The sequence below is a fragment of the Cupressus sempervirens genome, chromosome 3 (assembly GCF_028749045.1).
Source record: "Cupressus sempervirens isolate cs-2001-9-10 chromosome 3, ASM2874904v1, whole genome shotgun sequence".
NCBI lineage: Eukaryota > Viridiplantae > Streptophyta > Pinopsida > Cupressales > Cupressaceae > Cupressus > Cupressus sempervirens.
In genome coordinates, this window is record NC_143120.1 from 134725111 (window position 1) to 134739871 (window position 14761).

At 38.2% G+C, this 14761-nt stretch overlaps 1 protein-coding gene across 1 annotated transcript in view; it reads right to left on the reverse strand.

Annotated features, from left to right (window-relative positions):
- Positions 1-567: 567 nt before the first annotated feature.
- Positions 568-14761, reverse strand: part of ABCI7 (non-intrinsic ABC protein 6) — a 39537-nt gene continuing 25343 nt past the window's right edge. Inside the window, exon 3 of the mRNA XM_089818668.1 lies at positions 568-1338. Coding sequence (XP_089674794.1) covers positions 1023-1338 — 316 coding nt within the window. The 3' untranslated portion in view covers positions 568-1022. The remainder of the gene's footprint in view (positions 1339-14761) is intronic.

The following is a 14761-nucleotide window of genomic DNA, read 5'->3' on the forward strand; positions in this document are numbered from 1 at the left end:
CACTTCCTTAAAAACAGAGCAGATGCTGCTGAGAATTTTCAGAAATATTTAAAGGGATGTGGTCTCATAAATTTTATTTGTGAATCCGCTTTAAAAAATTAGCTCCTAAATTCAAGGAAGTTGGTGCTCTCGTATATTAAAAAAAAAAAAAAATTGTTCTTCATATAATTTTTTGGAGTAGAATATTTCATTTTAGTGGGAAAATAAAGAGTAGGTTGAAGTAGCAGGTTTCTTCACCAAGCTGGTGGGGCTATTTCCGCTCAAATTGTGAGGGCTAAAAAGCCGGAGCTCCTATTTTATTAGAAAAAATTCTAAATAAACCTTTAGCCCCCTAGATATGGGGCCATCCGCTCCACAAAAATAGAGCCCAAGCCTCTCCCATGGAACTGCCTAAGATAATTCATAATTTACAGCATGAATTTTTTTTAAATCTGGACTCTTCAATTTAATTGCATTGTAATCCTTTTATTCTCATATTTTGGAGCTGTGATTAAGTGATATTAGCAAGGCCAAACAATACCACAATGTTGGCTTAGGATATCTAAAATGAGAAATCAACTCATCAGATACACAGAAGAGAATATCATAACTAAACAATAAGCATAAGAGTTGACAGCCCATGGTGTTTGCCAAATTCTTGTCCTTCAATGCCAGCCAACATAGGTGATCATTGATAAGCACACGTGTACATAAAGCTTCATAGTCGGTAGACCATGTTTTGAAGCTTCGTTGAGATCAATATTACCCATGACCATTCACAAAAATCAAACTGAAATCATGTGGATTGTTTCCTTCAAATTGTTACAAAAAGAATAAATAATCTGCAATAAATCGGTCTATAAATTATCAAAGCATAACTAAAAAAAGGCTTCTTCAAAATTTCATAACTCATAGGTACTTATTGAAATCTATTACCAGAGAACTACGTATCTCTAGTACTATATTTATCCATTTCAAAACAGAACAAGAATCAACTATGTTGTCAAGACTTCAGCCACCATCCATAATAAACTGGAAAGAGTTCAACGAATCGCTCCCTCTGCAGATAGTAACTCTCTAACATCATTTTCAACCCTCCTCCGTAGATCTTTGTCTAGAATGCGCTCCATCACTTCTGCCCCAAATGAAAATACAAGTGCATTCCTGGCTGTTTGTGCATCAACTCCACGTGCTAGAAAATAGAAAATCTGATCCTCATCAAGATCACTTATTGCAGCCCCATGAGAGCATTTAACATCATCAGCTATAATCTGTAAATTGGGCTTCACATTCACGGTAGCCCGAGGTGCCATAAGCAAACATCGGCTGAGTTGACCAGCATCAGTAAGTTGTGCATACCTGCCATAAGAAAGCACAGACAATTGTCACAGGACTGCCTTACATGCCTTGTCCATTATTCCCCCTTGAACCTCATCTAAAAGGAAAACATACATTGTATGCAGATTAAAAAAAAAACATTTAACAACTGATAAGATCTGCAAAAAGAGGAAAAAGGAAAAGTGGAGCATTGTAAAACAGCTCTTCATCATGTATTTTAAAGACCATCCCGCCATATTGGAAGGAAATATTGAAAGACGGTAAAATTAATTAGCATTAAAAAAACAAATCTACAATTAACTGTAGTACTTTACAAGAAAAAAAAAATTATGAGAAAAAAGTTCACATATACATTCGGATTAGGTGGAAAACTTTCCTGCGAGCAAATTAAATAGATCAAAAAAATATGAATATAATATACAGTCGTAACTATAAAATGTCCATATATTCTCTTGTGCATAACAATTGCACATGTAGAAAAGAAATAACTACAGAAATAAAATGAACGGAATAGAAGATAAAGTGTTACTTTAAAAACTAAATTTACAGTCACAGCAGTTAATATAAGCCATAAGTACATTATTACCGCATCAATAAAGTACTGACAGAACCCATTAAATATAATTATTTAGAATGAACAACTAAAATATCCTTGATCCCATGAACGTCTATTTTGATTTAGGTTTTTTTAATGTTTTTGATCAAAGGTATAACAGGTTTCGAAGGGACCTTCAATTATGTTAACAATACTATCTATCAGATCTATTTTCAATAAATTTGCAATTAGTTTGTAGGAGCCCTGTGATAATAGATTACTGTTAGCAGTCTAAATTTGTTGATATTGTTATTTTACAAGCACCAAGCGAATATTTTGGATTTTCTGGCAGTGTGTTTTATGAAGTTAATGGTTCTCATGCTCTCATCGATGATCCTCTTTAATATTTATATAGTTAACAGTTAGTATTCTATTCCTTGCCATGTGTCTTTGTAACCATCGTTGCTTGAAGTAGAAGGGCAACCCTTTAGCTGCAAAGCAATATCTCTTTCTCTGCCATTGAGATTTATCATTTATACATGTTTTTCATTGATAGTCTCTTTGAGAGAGATTATACATTCGGCTCTGAGAGTTTATGCGCAGTTCTTCAATTATTTTTGATGTAACAGTATTTTTGGGTGAGCCCTATTTTTTATCACACAATATAGAAGTGCTGAAGTTTTGTATTGCAATTCTGAAATTGTTCTGAGCGAGATGACGGTACTGATTTTGAGAATCATAACTCTTTTATTTTGATTGGTATTTGAAAGACTGATATAATTTATTAAAGTCAGACCTATTGATTGATTGCTTTGAAGAATTCAATCATAGCAAGCATCTACTATCAATGGTAAAGTATCATGACATGGAATGGTTTATTTTTGCATATTTATTGCATTTCGTTGCATTTATATATATATATATATATATATATACGCATACAAACGCATCCAAAACCCCCCCAAAAAAACTTTCATGCATCAGAATCCTGCACCTGCATCAGCATCAGAACCAGCATCGGTAACTTAGGTCAATTTTAAACCTGTAGTATCATGAAATTTCATGAGACTTGTCAAGTAGCCAGAATAAGATATAACAGTTCTGAGGACATTTGATTAAAGAATATTGAAACTTCACATCTTCTTGTAGTATTTCGGATACATGGATCGTTGGATGGGAGAAGATGCATTTCAGGAACAGCAGTTTATAGGCCATTTTTTGGAGATTGCAGAGAGGGCAGCAGTATACATGCATACATACATTGATACATATATTAGAGAGCAATTTTTATGAGTTCAACTCATAAACGCCAAAATTAATAAAGTGACAGCAGTATAGCAGCAATAAATATGTCATGACAACAGCTCTGGTAGTCATCCAACAGCAATAAATATACCATGTTTCAGATTCGTAGCTAAAAATGTAACAGTTTTTGTGAAATTGCAAAAACCACATGAATAGAAGAAACCAGAATAATAATTGCATTAACAATGAACTCTTAAATATAGTTTACATAGCCTAGTAAAAAAAGACTGAAAAAAACTAGAAAGAAAGCCTAAATGGTCATTAACTAGAACTACGATAAATATAGTGAGATACTTAAAATATTAAAACTATTAGGGTCCGTTTGGTTCCTAGAAGATGACAGGAATTGGCTTTTTTAAAATCCAGATTTGAAATTTTTTGTGTTTGTTTCAAAATTGGCAAAACGGAATTAGCATACCAGACTTCCAATTTTGCCTCAAAACCAGGTTTTCCAACTTCTTACTAGCAAGTAGGAATTGAAAATCAAAACCTGGTTATGTTTTTTAAGGAGTGTAAAAACAATAGATTGGACTACTTTTTGAAAATTGCCTTCAACTCCAAGCTTACACATAAAAATGTGTCTTCACATGCATCTTCCGAGTGAAACAAACGGTTCAAGTAAAATCCCAAAAATTGGAATGAAGATTTGCAAAACCTTGATTTGGCTAAACCAAGGTTTGTAGAAATCCAAGTTTTTAAAATTCCACGAACCAAATGAACCCTTAATGACCATTCTATCAACTACCCTGCAGAAGACAATACATGTCTTGTAGCGATAAAAACTGCAGAATGATTTGTAAGATGTCCCAGATTTTTTTAGCTATTTTACCGAAAGGCATCAGAGGGACTTGATCATCTGTAACTGAAAGTTTGATCAGCATAACAACTTCACGATTACATTCATCCCATTAAACCTAATCTATCTACACAATCGTAGGATGTGAATCTATACCCAAAACAATTCTTTCTAAGGCAATTATATTCAAATCTCATCACTATGTGTTGTTTCTAGGGGTTGTACCCACGGCCAATAAACCATTAACTGTCTTCCAACATAATGTTAGTCAAAGATGCCATCACAAAAATGGAGGTTGTTAGTCAACCTAGTGAAGACTCGGAATTCTAGGCAAAAGGTGCACAACTGGGAAAGCGGAACATGCTGGAAAAAATACTAAAATAATAAAATTAGATTGTAATTAACCTACAAAAATAACAATAATTTCCTTCATTGACAATTATATACTCCTCTCCAAAAACAATTGAATCATAGAAAGGTGTGAACTCTATGAACTAATTTCGACGATGTGTGAAATGCTGAGATGGACTAGAGTCCATGTACCAAGATGAACATGTGTCAGGATCTGATGGGCATGTCATGAACACATAGAAGGTAGGCTTCTCTTGATCAAAATGCATAGCATCTTGGCCTTCCACTAAGACCCTTTCTGTGAATACTACACTGCGGCCAACTGCTTCTTGCAATCTACCTTCAGGTGACCATACTGGTGACAGTAATTACACTAAACACTATACCCTTAGCCTTTAATTAGTTGTAGGGCTCAAAAAAAACTGTGAATATTGGCCATAAGAACGAAACTGACTATGGCATGTTGCTCTTATTTCACGAAGATCTGCCCTCAACTAACTCATCATCATGAAGAGCACCAATGGTCTTGGCCCACCACTTAGGCCTGAGATTAGTAGGACCAACATCTATTGTAATAGAATCAATAGGCCCTCGAATCACTAGATGTGGAACTTGAATATCCTACAAAGGAGCTAGTGGCACAATGCCAATTGAATCCCTCCAACCAGGAAAACTAAATAGAAGACAAGCATCCGTCTTTATAGCCTATGGAGGTTGGTCCCCAAGAGAAAGTTGAAATGGACCTTGGTTGTCATCAAACACCACATCGTCGCCTTATGTCTATCATTGTATCTTGTGAACATCAATCTTTGAGTTTTGGAGTCCAGTTTGGTGCGTTGGGCATCTGGAATCCAAACATATGTTGTATAGCCAAAAACCTTTAGATGACCAAATTTGGGCTTCCGTCTAGACCAAGCTTCCTTTGGAGTCATCTTCTTAACAACTTGTGTGAGAGACTAATTCAAAAGATGAACAAATGTAAAGACAGCTTTAGGACAAAACTTCCTTGAAGCATTGCGATGCTCCAACATCAGTTGAGTCATCTTAGTGATTGTATGATTCCTACACTCAACAACATTGTTTTGTTGTGGGGTGCAAGGGGTAGCAAACTAAAGCTTAATCCCATGTGATGTACAAAAGTCAAAGAACTGAGATTAACAAAATTCTCCACCATTGTCAGACCTAAGAGTGATAATCTAACAACCAAACTCTTTTTCCACGAAGGCCTTGGACTTCTAAAAACATATAATTTATGTTGAGGGAAATACCCCACATCTTCCTCCTGAAATCATCAACAAGGAGAATAAAGTATCGGCAACCTATGACCAATGGAGTGTTCATGGACCCACAAACATCTGCATGTACCAATTGCAAGTGCTTGGATGCCCTCCAAGCATCACCATTTGAAAACGGAGTTTGATGATGCTTCCCAACCTGACATTCTCCGCACACTCCATCATTTGTGTCGGAATCGCAAGTAAGCCATCAACAAGACTATCTCACACCGAGAGAGACAATAGATATCAAATGCCCATACCGTTGGTGACAAAGATTATTGATGGAAAAAATTTGGCTGCCATGGTCTGCTCAGAAGAATCACGTGTATAAATGAGTCTGTAGAGACTATGATCCTCAAGACCAATTGCAATTGTAGTATGAGACTCTCGATCAACAACAGTACACTAGTGCGCACTAAAAACAACATCCAACTAAGGATAACTAAGCATAATCTAACTGATTGACAATAGATTTAGCTTAGTGCTAGGAAAAAAGTACACACTGAGAAATGTCAAATCCCTCCCACAAAAAGAAATTTGTACATTTCCTCTCCTCCAAAAACAACCGAATCAAAGAAAGGTATGAACTCTATGAACCAATCCCAATGATGTATGAAATGCCAAGAGGCACCAAAGTCAATGTACCAAGCTAAGGATGCGTCATGATCTGATGGGCATGTTGCCGTGACCGCATAGGACTTAGGCTCCTTTTGATCAGATTGTGTAGCAGCTTGGGCCCTTCTTCTGATAACCTTTTTGACAGAGAGTGTGCCAGCTAACTATTTTCTACAACCTACCTTAAGGTGACCATATTGCTGAGATTAATTACACTAAACACTCTTCTTCATTGAAGAAGCTAGAGGCTTACCTGACCCTTTCTGTTGGTGGATTGAGGTTTATCTTTATGCTCATATGACGCTTTAGTCACAAAGGTCACCTATTCTGAAGAGGATGAACTAGCAGGACTTCCAAACTATTGCTTCCATCTATCTTGTTGTAAAAGCTTGTTGTAGAGATCAGAGAATGTTCGGGCAACACTAGTAGAAGTGGTATTGAGTGTCTCTATGAAGTGCTCGTAGGATCAAAGCCATCTTTTCAACGTAATAAATACCATATCTTGTTTCTCCATCTTGCGGCCAATAGCCTCCAATTTCATGGTATCAGTGCAGGTCGATGAGGTTTTATAAAAATTGGCAAATTTTTTATATAGCCTCTTTTGTTCTGGAACATTTTCTAGAAATTAGTATTTTCGTAATTTGTAGCTGAAAAAAAACTGTGAGAAACGTAATTAAGATTTCTTATTCTAAGTTGTAATTGCGAGTTTTTGGAAGTTAGCAGTAATATTTGCGATTTCAAGTCTATGCTCTTTTTTCAAACATATGGACAAGAAAGTGGCAAAGGGTTTTCATAATTTTTTACCTTGCAAAAATTCCATTGGGTTTTCCTATATTTCCTCAAAATGGAGTTTCATACTCTTTGATCCATATATTACATTTTTTGTTTGGTTAAATTGATTTTTCACCTCATATATCATGTTTGATTTTGGTTGATTTTTCTCCTCAAAAATTGTTTCTAGTTTTTGGAGTACATGAAGTTTGCATAGGATATTATTTTAGGGTTTTGACCATTTTTCTCTAGATAAAACAATGCTTTGTACTCCTTGAATCATAGTATTTTTCACTACACTTGGGGCATTTTGCTCGTCTACAATTGTTTGGAGAGTTCTGCAACTATTCTCGATGTATCTTTGTTTCCAGGGAAGGACAATTTTGTTTTCCAACATCAAGTTGTAGTCATCCGTGATGGTTTCTGGGTAGCAGTTTTGCTGATTCTAGGAGGGTCAATGGTTCTAAACAAGGGGACCACCTTCTCTATTTTTTTTCTTAGCTACTCTTGATCATTAACATTTTGCAAATTGCAGTGATGTAAAAAAATATTAAAAAGTTGCCTTGATATCAGGGATGCTTAGCCTGTTCAACCCGTAGGTGAACAGGAAAGAAACATATAACCAATGCAAAATACCATTCATTTATCAAATGCTTTCCGTACACAACAATGATATTTCATACAATGATAATGATGCCCAAATACATAAGTGTTGACGACATTTATAATGTCTGAAACGGTGCCAATGAAACAACACAACCGTGTCTGCACCGATAACTATCTAACTACCCCTTTTGCTAGACAACATAATTCCCCCAAAAAAGAAAAGTCATCTCCTAGTGACTCAAAACTAACAAAAGTAGGAGACAACAAACATACAAACATAGAAACAATATAGACTAGGGAGGAGGTTGCGTCCTTGAAGTGCTCTGCTGTCAACGCAACTCATAAACTTGATCAGTGCGGATGCGTAATTCCTTCTGCGTCCATGTGTTAACCTCCACTGCCTCCTTCAAGAGAAGTGTTGCGTCCATGGCCTGGGCCTTAGCTGTCTGCAATTCTTGTTCGGATGCCTATACTCTTTGTTCGGCCTTCTCCTTATCTCGCAAGAGCGTTGCACGCTCAACTGCCCATGCTGTCTGCTAGCTAACCAATTTAGCAACTAACTTCTCTCTAGTTTCCCTCTCAATTATCATAGACCTCTCAGTTGCAATCCTTTCTGATGCCCTATTTGCCTCTGCATGTCTATGAGCATAGTAGATGCCTTTATATGCCCCCACTATCTCATGTACCAACTTCTCCATAGGAATGTTGCAGGGTCCCAACTTAGGCTCTATAGCCCAAGTAGCCAACATCTCTAGTGTTTCCACAATTGGCCATCCCCTGGCCTCAAAGCAGGAGTGAAAATGCTCAAGACAAACCCCCCGAATATGGACTCGGATCAAATGTAACTCCATCCTATGAGTCAAAGCCTAATATGCAACGATGCGTCCTCTCTCCATCACAACCTCCATAACTCTGATGTATGCCTTGCATCTATCTTCATCTAACCCATAATCCTCTTTTCCCACATTGTCAATATTCCACTCCTTATAGGTATCCATCTTTGCCTCTCCTATGGTAGCCACGTCCACATTCGATGTCACCACCTCCTCTCCGAGGACATCCTCGGACTGTGGTACTCCCACCTCCTATGGCTCTAATATGGCAGCTACTCCTGGGTATACCTCTCCATGCTTCCGGGACTGAATGAAGGGACTGACCTCTGCAGGAATGAGTGAGAATTGTTGTCACAGGAATGCACTAGCTCTGTCCATCACCACAACCTTCTCAGGTTGTGTTGTCTGTGTCGTCTCAATGCTCTCAACTGGTTGTGCTGGCTGTGCCTCGGCCAACAAAGATGAAGATATAGTGACCACAATGTCACAGCCAATCACATCAAGATTCGAGCTTTGGCGCGTGCATCTCTACTATCTCTGTTGCTGGCACTACTGGTACAACTAGATCTAGTGAAACATTCTGTGGAGTCATAACATATGTCGGCAGTCGTAACATCTGTCATGGCCGTTGGTGGAGTCATGATAATTGACGCATGCCTCTGGCCAAATGGAGGAATAAGCAAGGTAGTGGCTGTCAAGTGTGCCAAAGTAGGCAACTGGGGAGGGGTAAAAAATGTGAACTCTCGAACTGCTCACTCCCAACTTCTATCGAGGTACTCTCTTCCTCGGAATTGGCTCCACTGCTCTCTATGGTTTCCTCCCTTCCACTGTCTATGTCCCCGTATGCTTCCAACCCTTGCAATAGCTTCTCCTAACCGGCCGCGATTCCACCCGTATCTAAATGCCTCCAGTAGAATGCTGGAGGTTCTCCTGGCGTCAACTTACCCCTCGGTGGAACTTCAAAGTCGTCTATGGAACTTGATGAAGGCTTGCTTCCAAAAATAAGTCGATGGCATGATGTGGCATGAAAAATGTCCAATGTTATAATGTCATAAACTCCTCCATCTTGTCGGCAAGGACCATGGCACAATCATACACAGTACTATTCATGATGTCGTTCATGAATGTAATATGAGGCAAGGTGATATCTGAGGCCCTACTTGCCCCCATCAACCTGCTTTTAATTACATCCATAATACATCTCCAATGGCCCTCTCGAATGAAATCTCTCCATAGTCCTCGACTCTTGGCACCTTTCACCACAAATTCCATTTCCTCTGGTGTAAGATCGTGGCCCACCAATTTTACCCAATATTCCTTGTGTTCTTGCGTCAACTTGTGATTCTTGGTCTCCACTTTGCGACCTCCTTGGCCAAGAATGCCAAAAACCCTACTGAAATCTCGCAGTTTGAAAGAGACTATCATACAGTGCTTCTTGTAAAAAAATGTACTTGTGTTATTGTTCTTGTTATACATTTCTATCGTAGTTCTTAAGATTGATTCAAACAACCGAAAAGAAAATACCGAGAGTTGTATTGCCCAATGTACTTACGCTCGTATCAAAATTCGTTTGATTAAATCTGTATCTACAATCTCTTGCCACCATTTTCGGCACTCACTACCATTCAACCCTTCAAATTGAACTGTGAGGTGTGACAGGTCAGCCTTCACCTTCTATTTCTTGTTGTTGGAAGCTGTCAGCCCTGCAACTCGGACTTCAGAAGCCAACACTCTGGCATTCTTTTCCATATTTGCCTTCAACTGATTTTTCCACTACTTTCTTTTCCCTGCAAACTCCATTGTAACGGTCTCTTGTTTTGTCTTTTAATGTAACCAAAAGAAACAGTTAGGGTTTGCTTCCTCTTCTTCTTTTTTTCAGCAACTTACTTCAGCCCTTTGTGTCCTTGCCAATCTCCGCAAAATACTTCCTTCTTCCTGGCGGCTTATAGTTTTTCCTACGGCCAACCCTTTTCAGCAGATTTCTCTTCTCTTTCCTTCCAAGTTTCTTTTATCCTTGTATTTCTCCCTCGGGGGATACTCCTTGTATGACTTCCTGCGGATGCTCTTCCTGTATACTATCACTAATATTGCTTCTGCGGGCTGCCTCTCTCTATCCTCAGCGTAGACTTCTTTGTAGACTCTTTGTAGACTTCTTCGTTCCCCCCCACCCCATGGCTTTACTTCATGCTGCTGATTAACCTTGGCAATTAAAAATAGAAACTTCCCAAATCATATATTTATAACCTCCGTGGCATGTATTTAAGTTCAACTCGCCGAACACTTTTGTCTGCGGCCACACATGTCCGTGGGACACAAGTGTCTGCAGCAACATGTGTCCGTGGGACACTTAGTGTCCATGGCCACATGGGTCCACGGGACACAAGTGTCCACGGCCACATGTGTCTTTGGGACACTTAATCCGCTAGTTTTTTCTTTTCTTTTTTTTTTTTTTAAATAATTTTTTTTACTTTTTTTTTCTTCTTCCCATCGGGTATTACCACCCATTTCTACTTGTTAGTTTTTTTTGTTTTTTTTAAATTCTTCCCGTCCGATATTACCACCCATTTTCCCTTGTCGTTCACAATAAATTTTAAGTTTAGACCTGTTGATAGGGTCAAGGATTTCTCACCCGTCAAGAGTCCATAGTTTTATGGATTCATTATCACCTACTTCTCTCACTTTATATGGTCCAAGCCATTTAACCTTGAATTTCCCTAGTTTTATCTCATTGCGGCCGTTGTACCAAAGCACTAGTTGGCTTGGCCGAAACCTTGTTCTTTTCAAATGTTTGTCATGCCATACCTTTGATGGGTCTAGGCCACATCTGTCGCCCATTGCGCTGTTAATCTACGCCCATCCAATTTGTTGAAGTGATATAGGCATAGATGGAAAACTCGCCGAGTTTCCTAGCTCAACGAGTTTTTCACCAGTTAACTCGCCAATTTAAAAACTCAGCAGTCTGGTAAAAACTCGCCGAGTATTCGGCGAGTAATCGGCAAAAACTCAGCGAGTTTTTATGAAAAACTCGCGATTTACTGGTGAACACGGCTTGTGACAGATTAAAGCGGTAGTGAGTGTGTTTTTTCTCATTCTTTGTTGTATTTGCATTGTTTAGAGCCTTGAGGAGTGAAGAGAAGAAGGTTTGGAGGCATTCTTGGCTGATTGCAAGTGATTCAAGGCAAATTTGAGTGGATTATAGAGGATTCTAACCGATTTTAGAAGACAAATTTCTTTTCAGGTATGTTCATCTTATCATAGTTTGAAAACTTTTTATAGTTTTATAACAAATGTTCTTTTGTTTTTGTTATTGTTTGTAAATGTTTTCAAATCATTTAAAATCATTTTGAATCATTTGAAACCCTAGCTTCTAAGGATATGGTTGAAGTTTGTTGTTTGCTAAGGATATGGTTGAAGTTTGAAGTTTGAATCATTTGAAACTCTAGCTTCTAAGTTCTAACTTTGTTTATTCATTTTTCTATATATTTATGTGTAGGGCAGCGGTCAACCATTAAAAAAATGACAAACCCGCAAGAAGAGTGGCCACAAACACCATGCCCATCTGGATATATAGGCACTCGGCCTAAAAATGCAAGAGATAAGGCATCGCGGTATGCCTATGAAGCTCCAAGTCCAAATGATATTGGGAAGGTGATATGCATTCCCTGTGAGAGAATTATTTCTGTAGGCATAAACCACCTCAAATATCACCTTGCAGGCATAAAGAAACATGACTCAAATCCTTGTCTCAAGGTAACTGACGAAGAAAAAAGATTCATCAATGCCCTACTTGCAGCTGCTGAAGAGAAAAAATTGAATAGGGAGAGGGCAAAATTAGCTATGAGGGCAGCCATAGCTGAATCTGAAGGAGCTCCTTTTGATATGCAAGAGGAAGAAGAAGCACTTGAGAACATTCTAGGATCTCTTCGTGGCCCACGGATCTGCAAACAAAATTTCTCTTTTACCGGTTCCACTTCTTCTACATCTCCTACTTCTTCATCATCACCATCTGGATCCCCATCAGGGATAGGTGGTTATTTTGTGCCCAGGAACACACTTGGAGCACAACCATCATTAGAGGGCACTGCATGGTTTAAGGAGGTGCATGAGCAAACTGATATTGCAGCAGCTGATTTTTGGTTTTTCAACAATATCTCATTGAATGCCGCTGATAGTTCCTATTGGGTCAATATGGTGAATGCAATGACAATATCAGGCAAAGGGTACAAGCCGCCTAATCGCAAGGATATGAGTGGAAGGTTAGTATTTTACTATTTAGTAATTGTAAATAATTGTGATTCACCTTAGTTCATTGTTATGTTTTAAATCTTAGTTGTTATAACTTATTTCCTAATTTTTTACTAACACTTACACTTTATTTAATATTACACCTAAATTTTGTAGGTTACTTGACAAAGCGGTTGGTAGGGCAACACTGTTGATAGAAGACCAAACGAAAGAGTGGAAGAAGTATGGCTGCACCATTTTATCTGATGGGTGGACAAATGGAAGAAGTAGAACTTTTTGATTGCTTGCAAAGATGATGTGGTGTTTTGGAAATCTGTCGATGCCTCCAACAAAGTGAAAAATGCAGCCACATTGGCTTTAATGTTGGAGAATGTTGTCATGGAGGTGGGAATAGAGAATGTGGTGCAAATAATCACAGATAATGCAGCATTATATGTGGCAGCAGGTAGATTTAATTTTTTATATTTGAATCAATATGAATCATGAATGTAATGCTATGGTATTATTCAATTTAGATTTGATGTAATTTGTAAATACTAAATATGGAAAGTTTGTTACTAATTATTGATTTTTTGCTAATCTTTTAGGTAAAATCTTCGAAGAGAGGCATCCCACACTTTTTTGGTCACCTTGTGCAGCACATGTCCTTGACCTTCTTTTGGAGGACATAGGAAAACTTGATTGGGTGAGTCCAGTTGTGGAAGATGCTAGGCGAGTCATGAAATATATCTATAATCACCCATGAGTTCTCAGTTTGATGAGAAAAGCCACTAAAGGCAAAGATTTGATGAGACCTGCTATAACAAAGTTTGCAACAGTCTTCTTGACGTTGCAAAGTATTCTTGACCACATATTGGCTTTGAAGCAAATGTTTGTGTGTGCTGATTGGGTTGCTTCACCTTACTCAAAGAAGCCCGAAGGAGAGGCTGTGGCACAAATAGTCTTTGATGATAGCTTTTTTGCAAAGGCTAAGGAGATTGTGGAGGTAACTTCATTATATTTTTAGTTTATTCAAGTTTCATTATCAATTCATAACTTACTATGTTATTAACTAATTTGTATTTTTCAAATTTCAAATGTAGATGTCTCTGCCCCTGGTTCTAGTCTTGCGCACATGTGATGGGCAGCAATCCCCAATGGGAGGTCTTTATGAGGCCATGCATAGGGCGAAAGAGGCTGTTAGAAGTTACTATCATGGGGACAATCTCAGATTTGACCCCATTTGGGAAATAATTGATAGGAAGTGGAACAATATGTTCCACCAACCTATTCATGCAGCAGGCTACTTCCTCAATCCCAAATTCAGGTACTATGATAATTGATTGTCCTTGAAGTTGGGATTTTAATAAGTCTTTATTTTACTTTACTTTTTAAGGTTGTGTAGTAAGACTTGATATCATTTTCTATTTGTTTTAGGGCTGATGATTCCTACTCAGATCCTAATGGAGAGGTCATGGAAGGTCTCTCTAAATGCATTGAGAGAATGATATTAAGTGAAGAGGAGAGAGACCTTATTGTGACCGAACAACAAATCTATGTGGAATCAGGGGGTCCTTTGTTCTCTTCTATGTTAGCAAAGAGAGCAAGATCTACTCAAGCACCAGGTAAAGCGTCAAACTTTAAAACTTTTGCTAATTGATAAGTTGTGCTTCTGATTTTTTTTTTTATTGCTTTATAACTTTTTTAATTTTGTTTTGCAGATGCTTGGTGGGCAAGTTGGGGTGGCAATACCCCCAATTTAAGGAAATTTGCTCTCAGATTCCTATCCCAACCTTGTAGCTCATCCCATTGTGAGCGCAATTGGAGCTTATTTGAGTCCATCCATACAAAGAAAAGAAACAGAATGACTCAAAAACGGCTTAATAACCTTGTTTATGTGCACTATAATCTTAAGTTGCGCATTAAAAAAGCACAGCTCTTAGAACTACCTGGTCCACTCGATCTAGATGAGATAGATCCTTATTCTGATTGGACAGCACAGGAGCCAAGTCCATTGTTTACACCAGATGAGATCGCTGATTTGGAGAGGCAGGCCATGGGGGGGGAGGCTAACACTGATTTTCAGTTCACTATGGATGACATTGAGGATGAGGACGAGGATGATGATGAT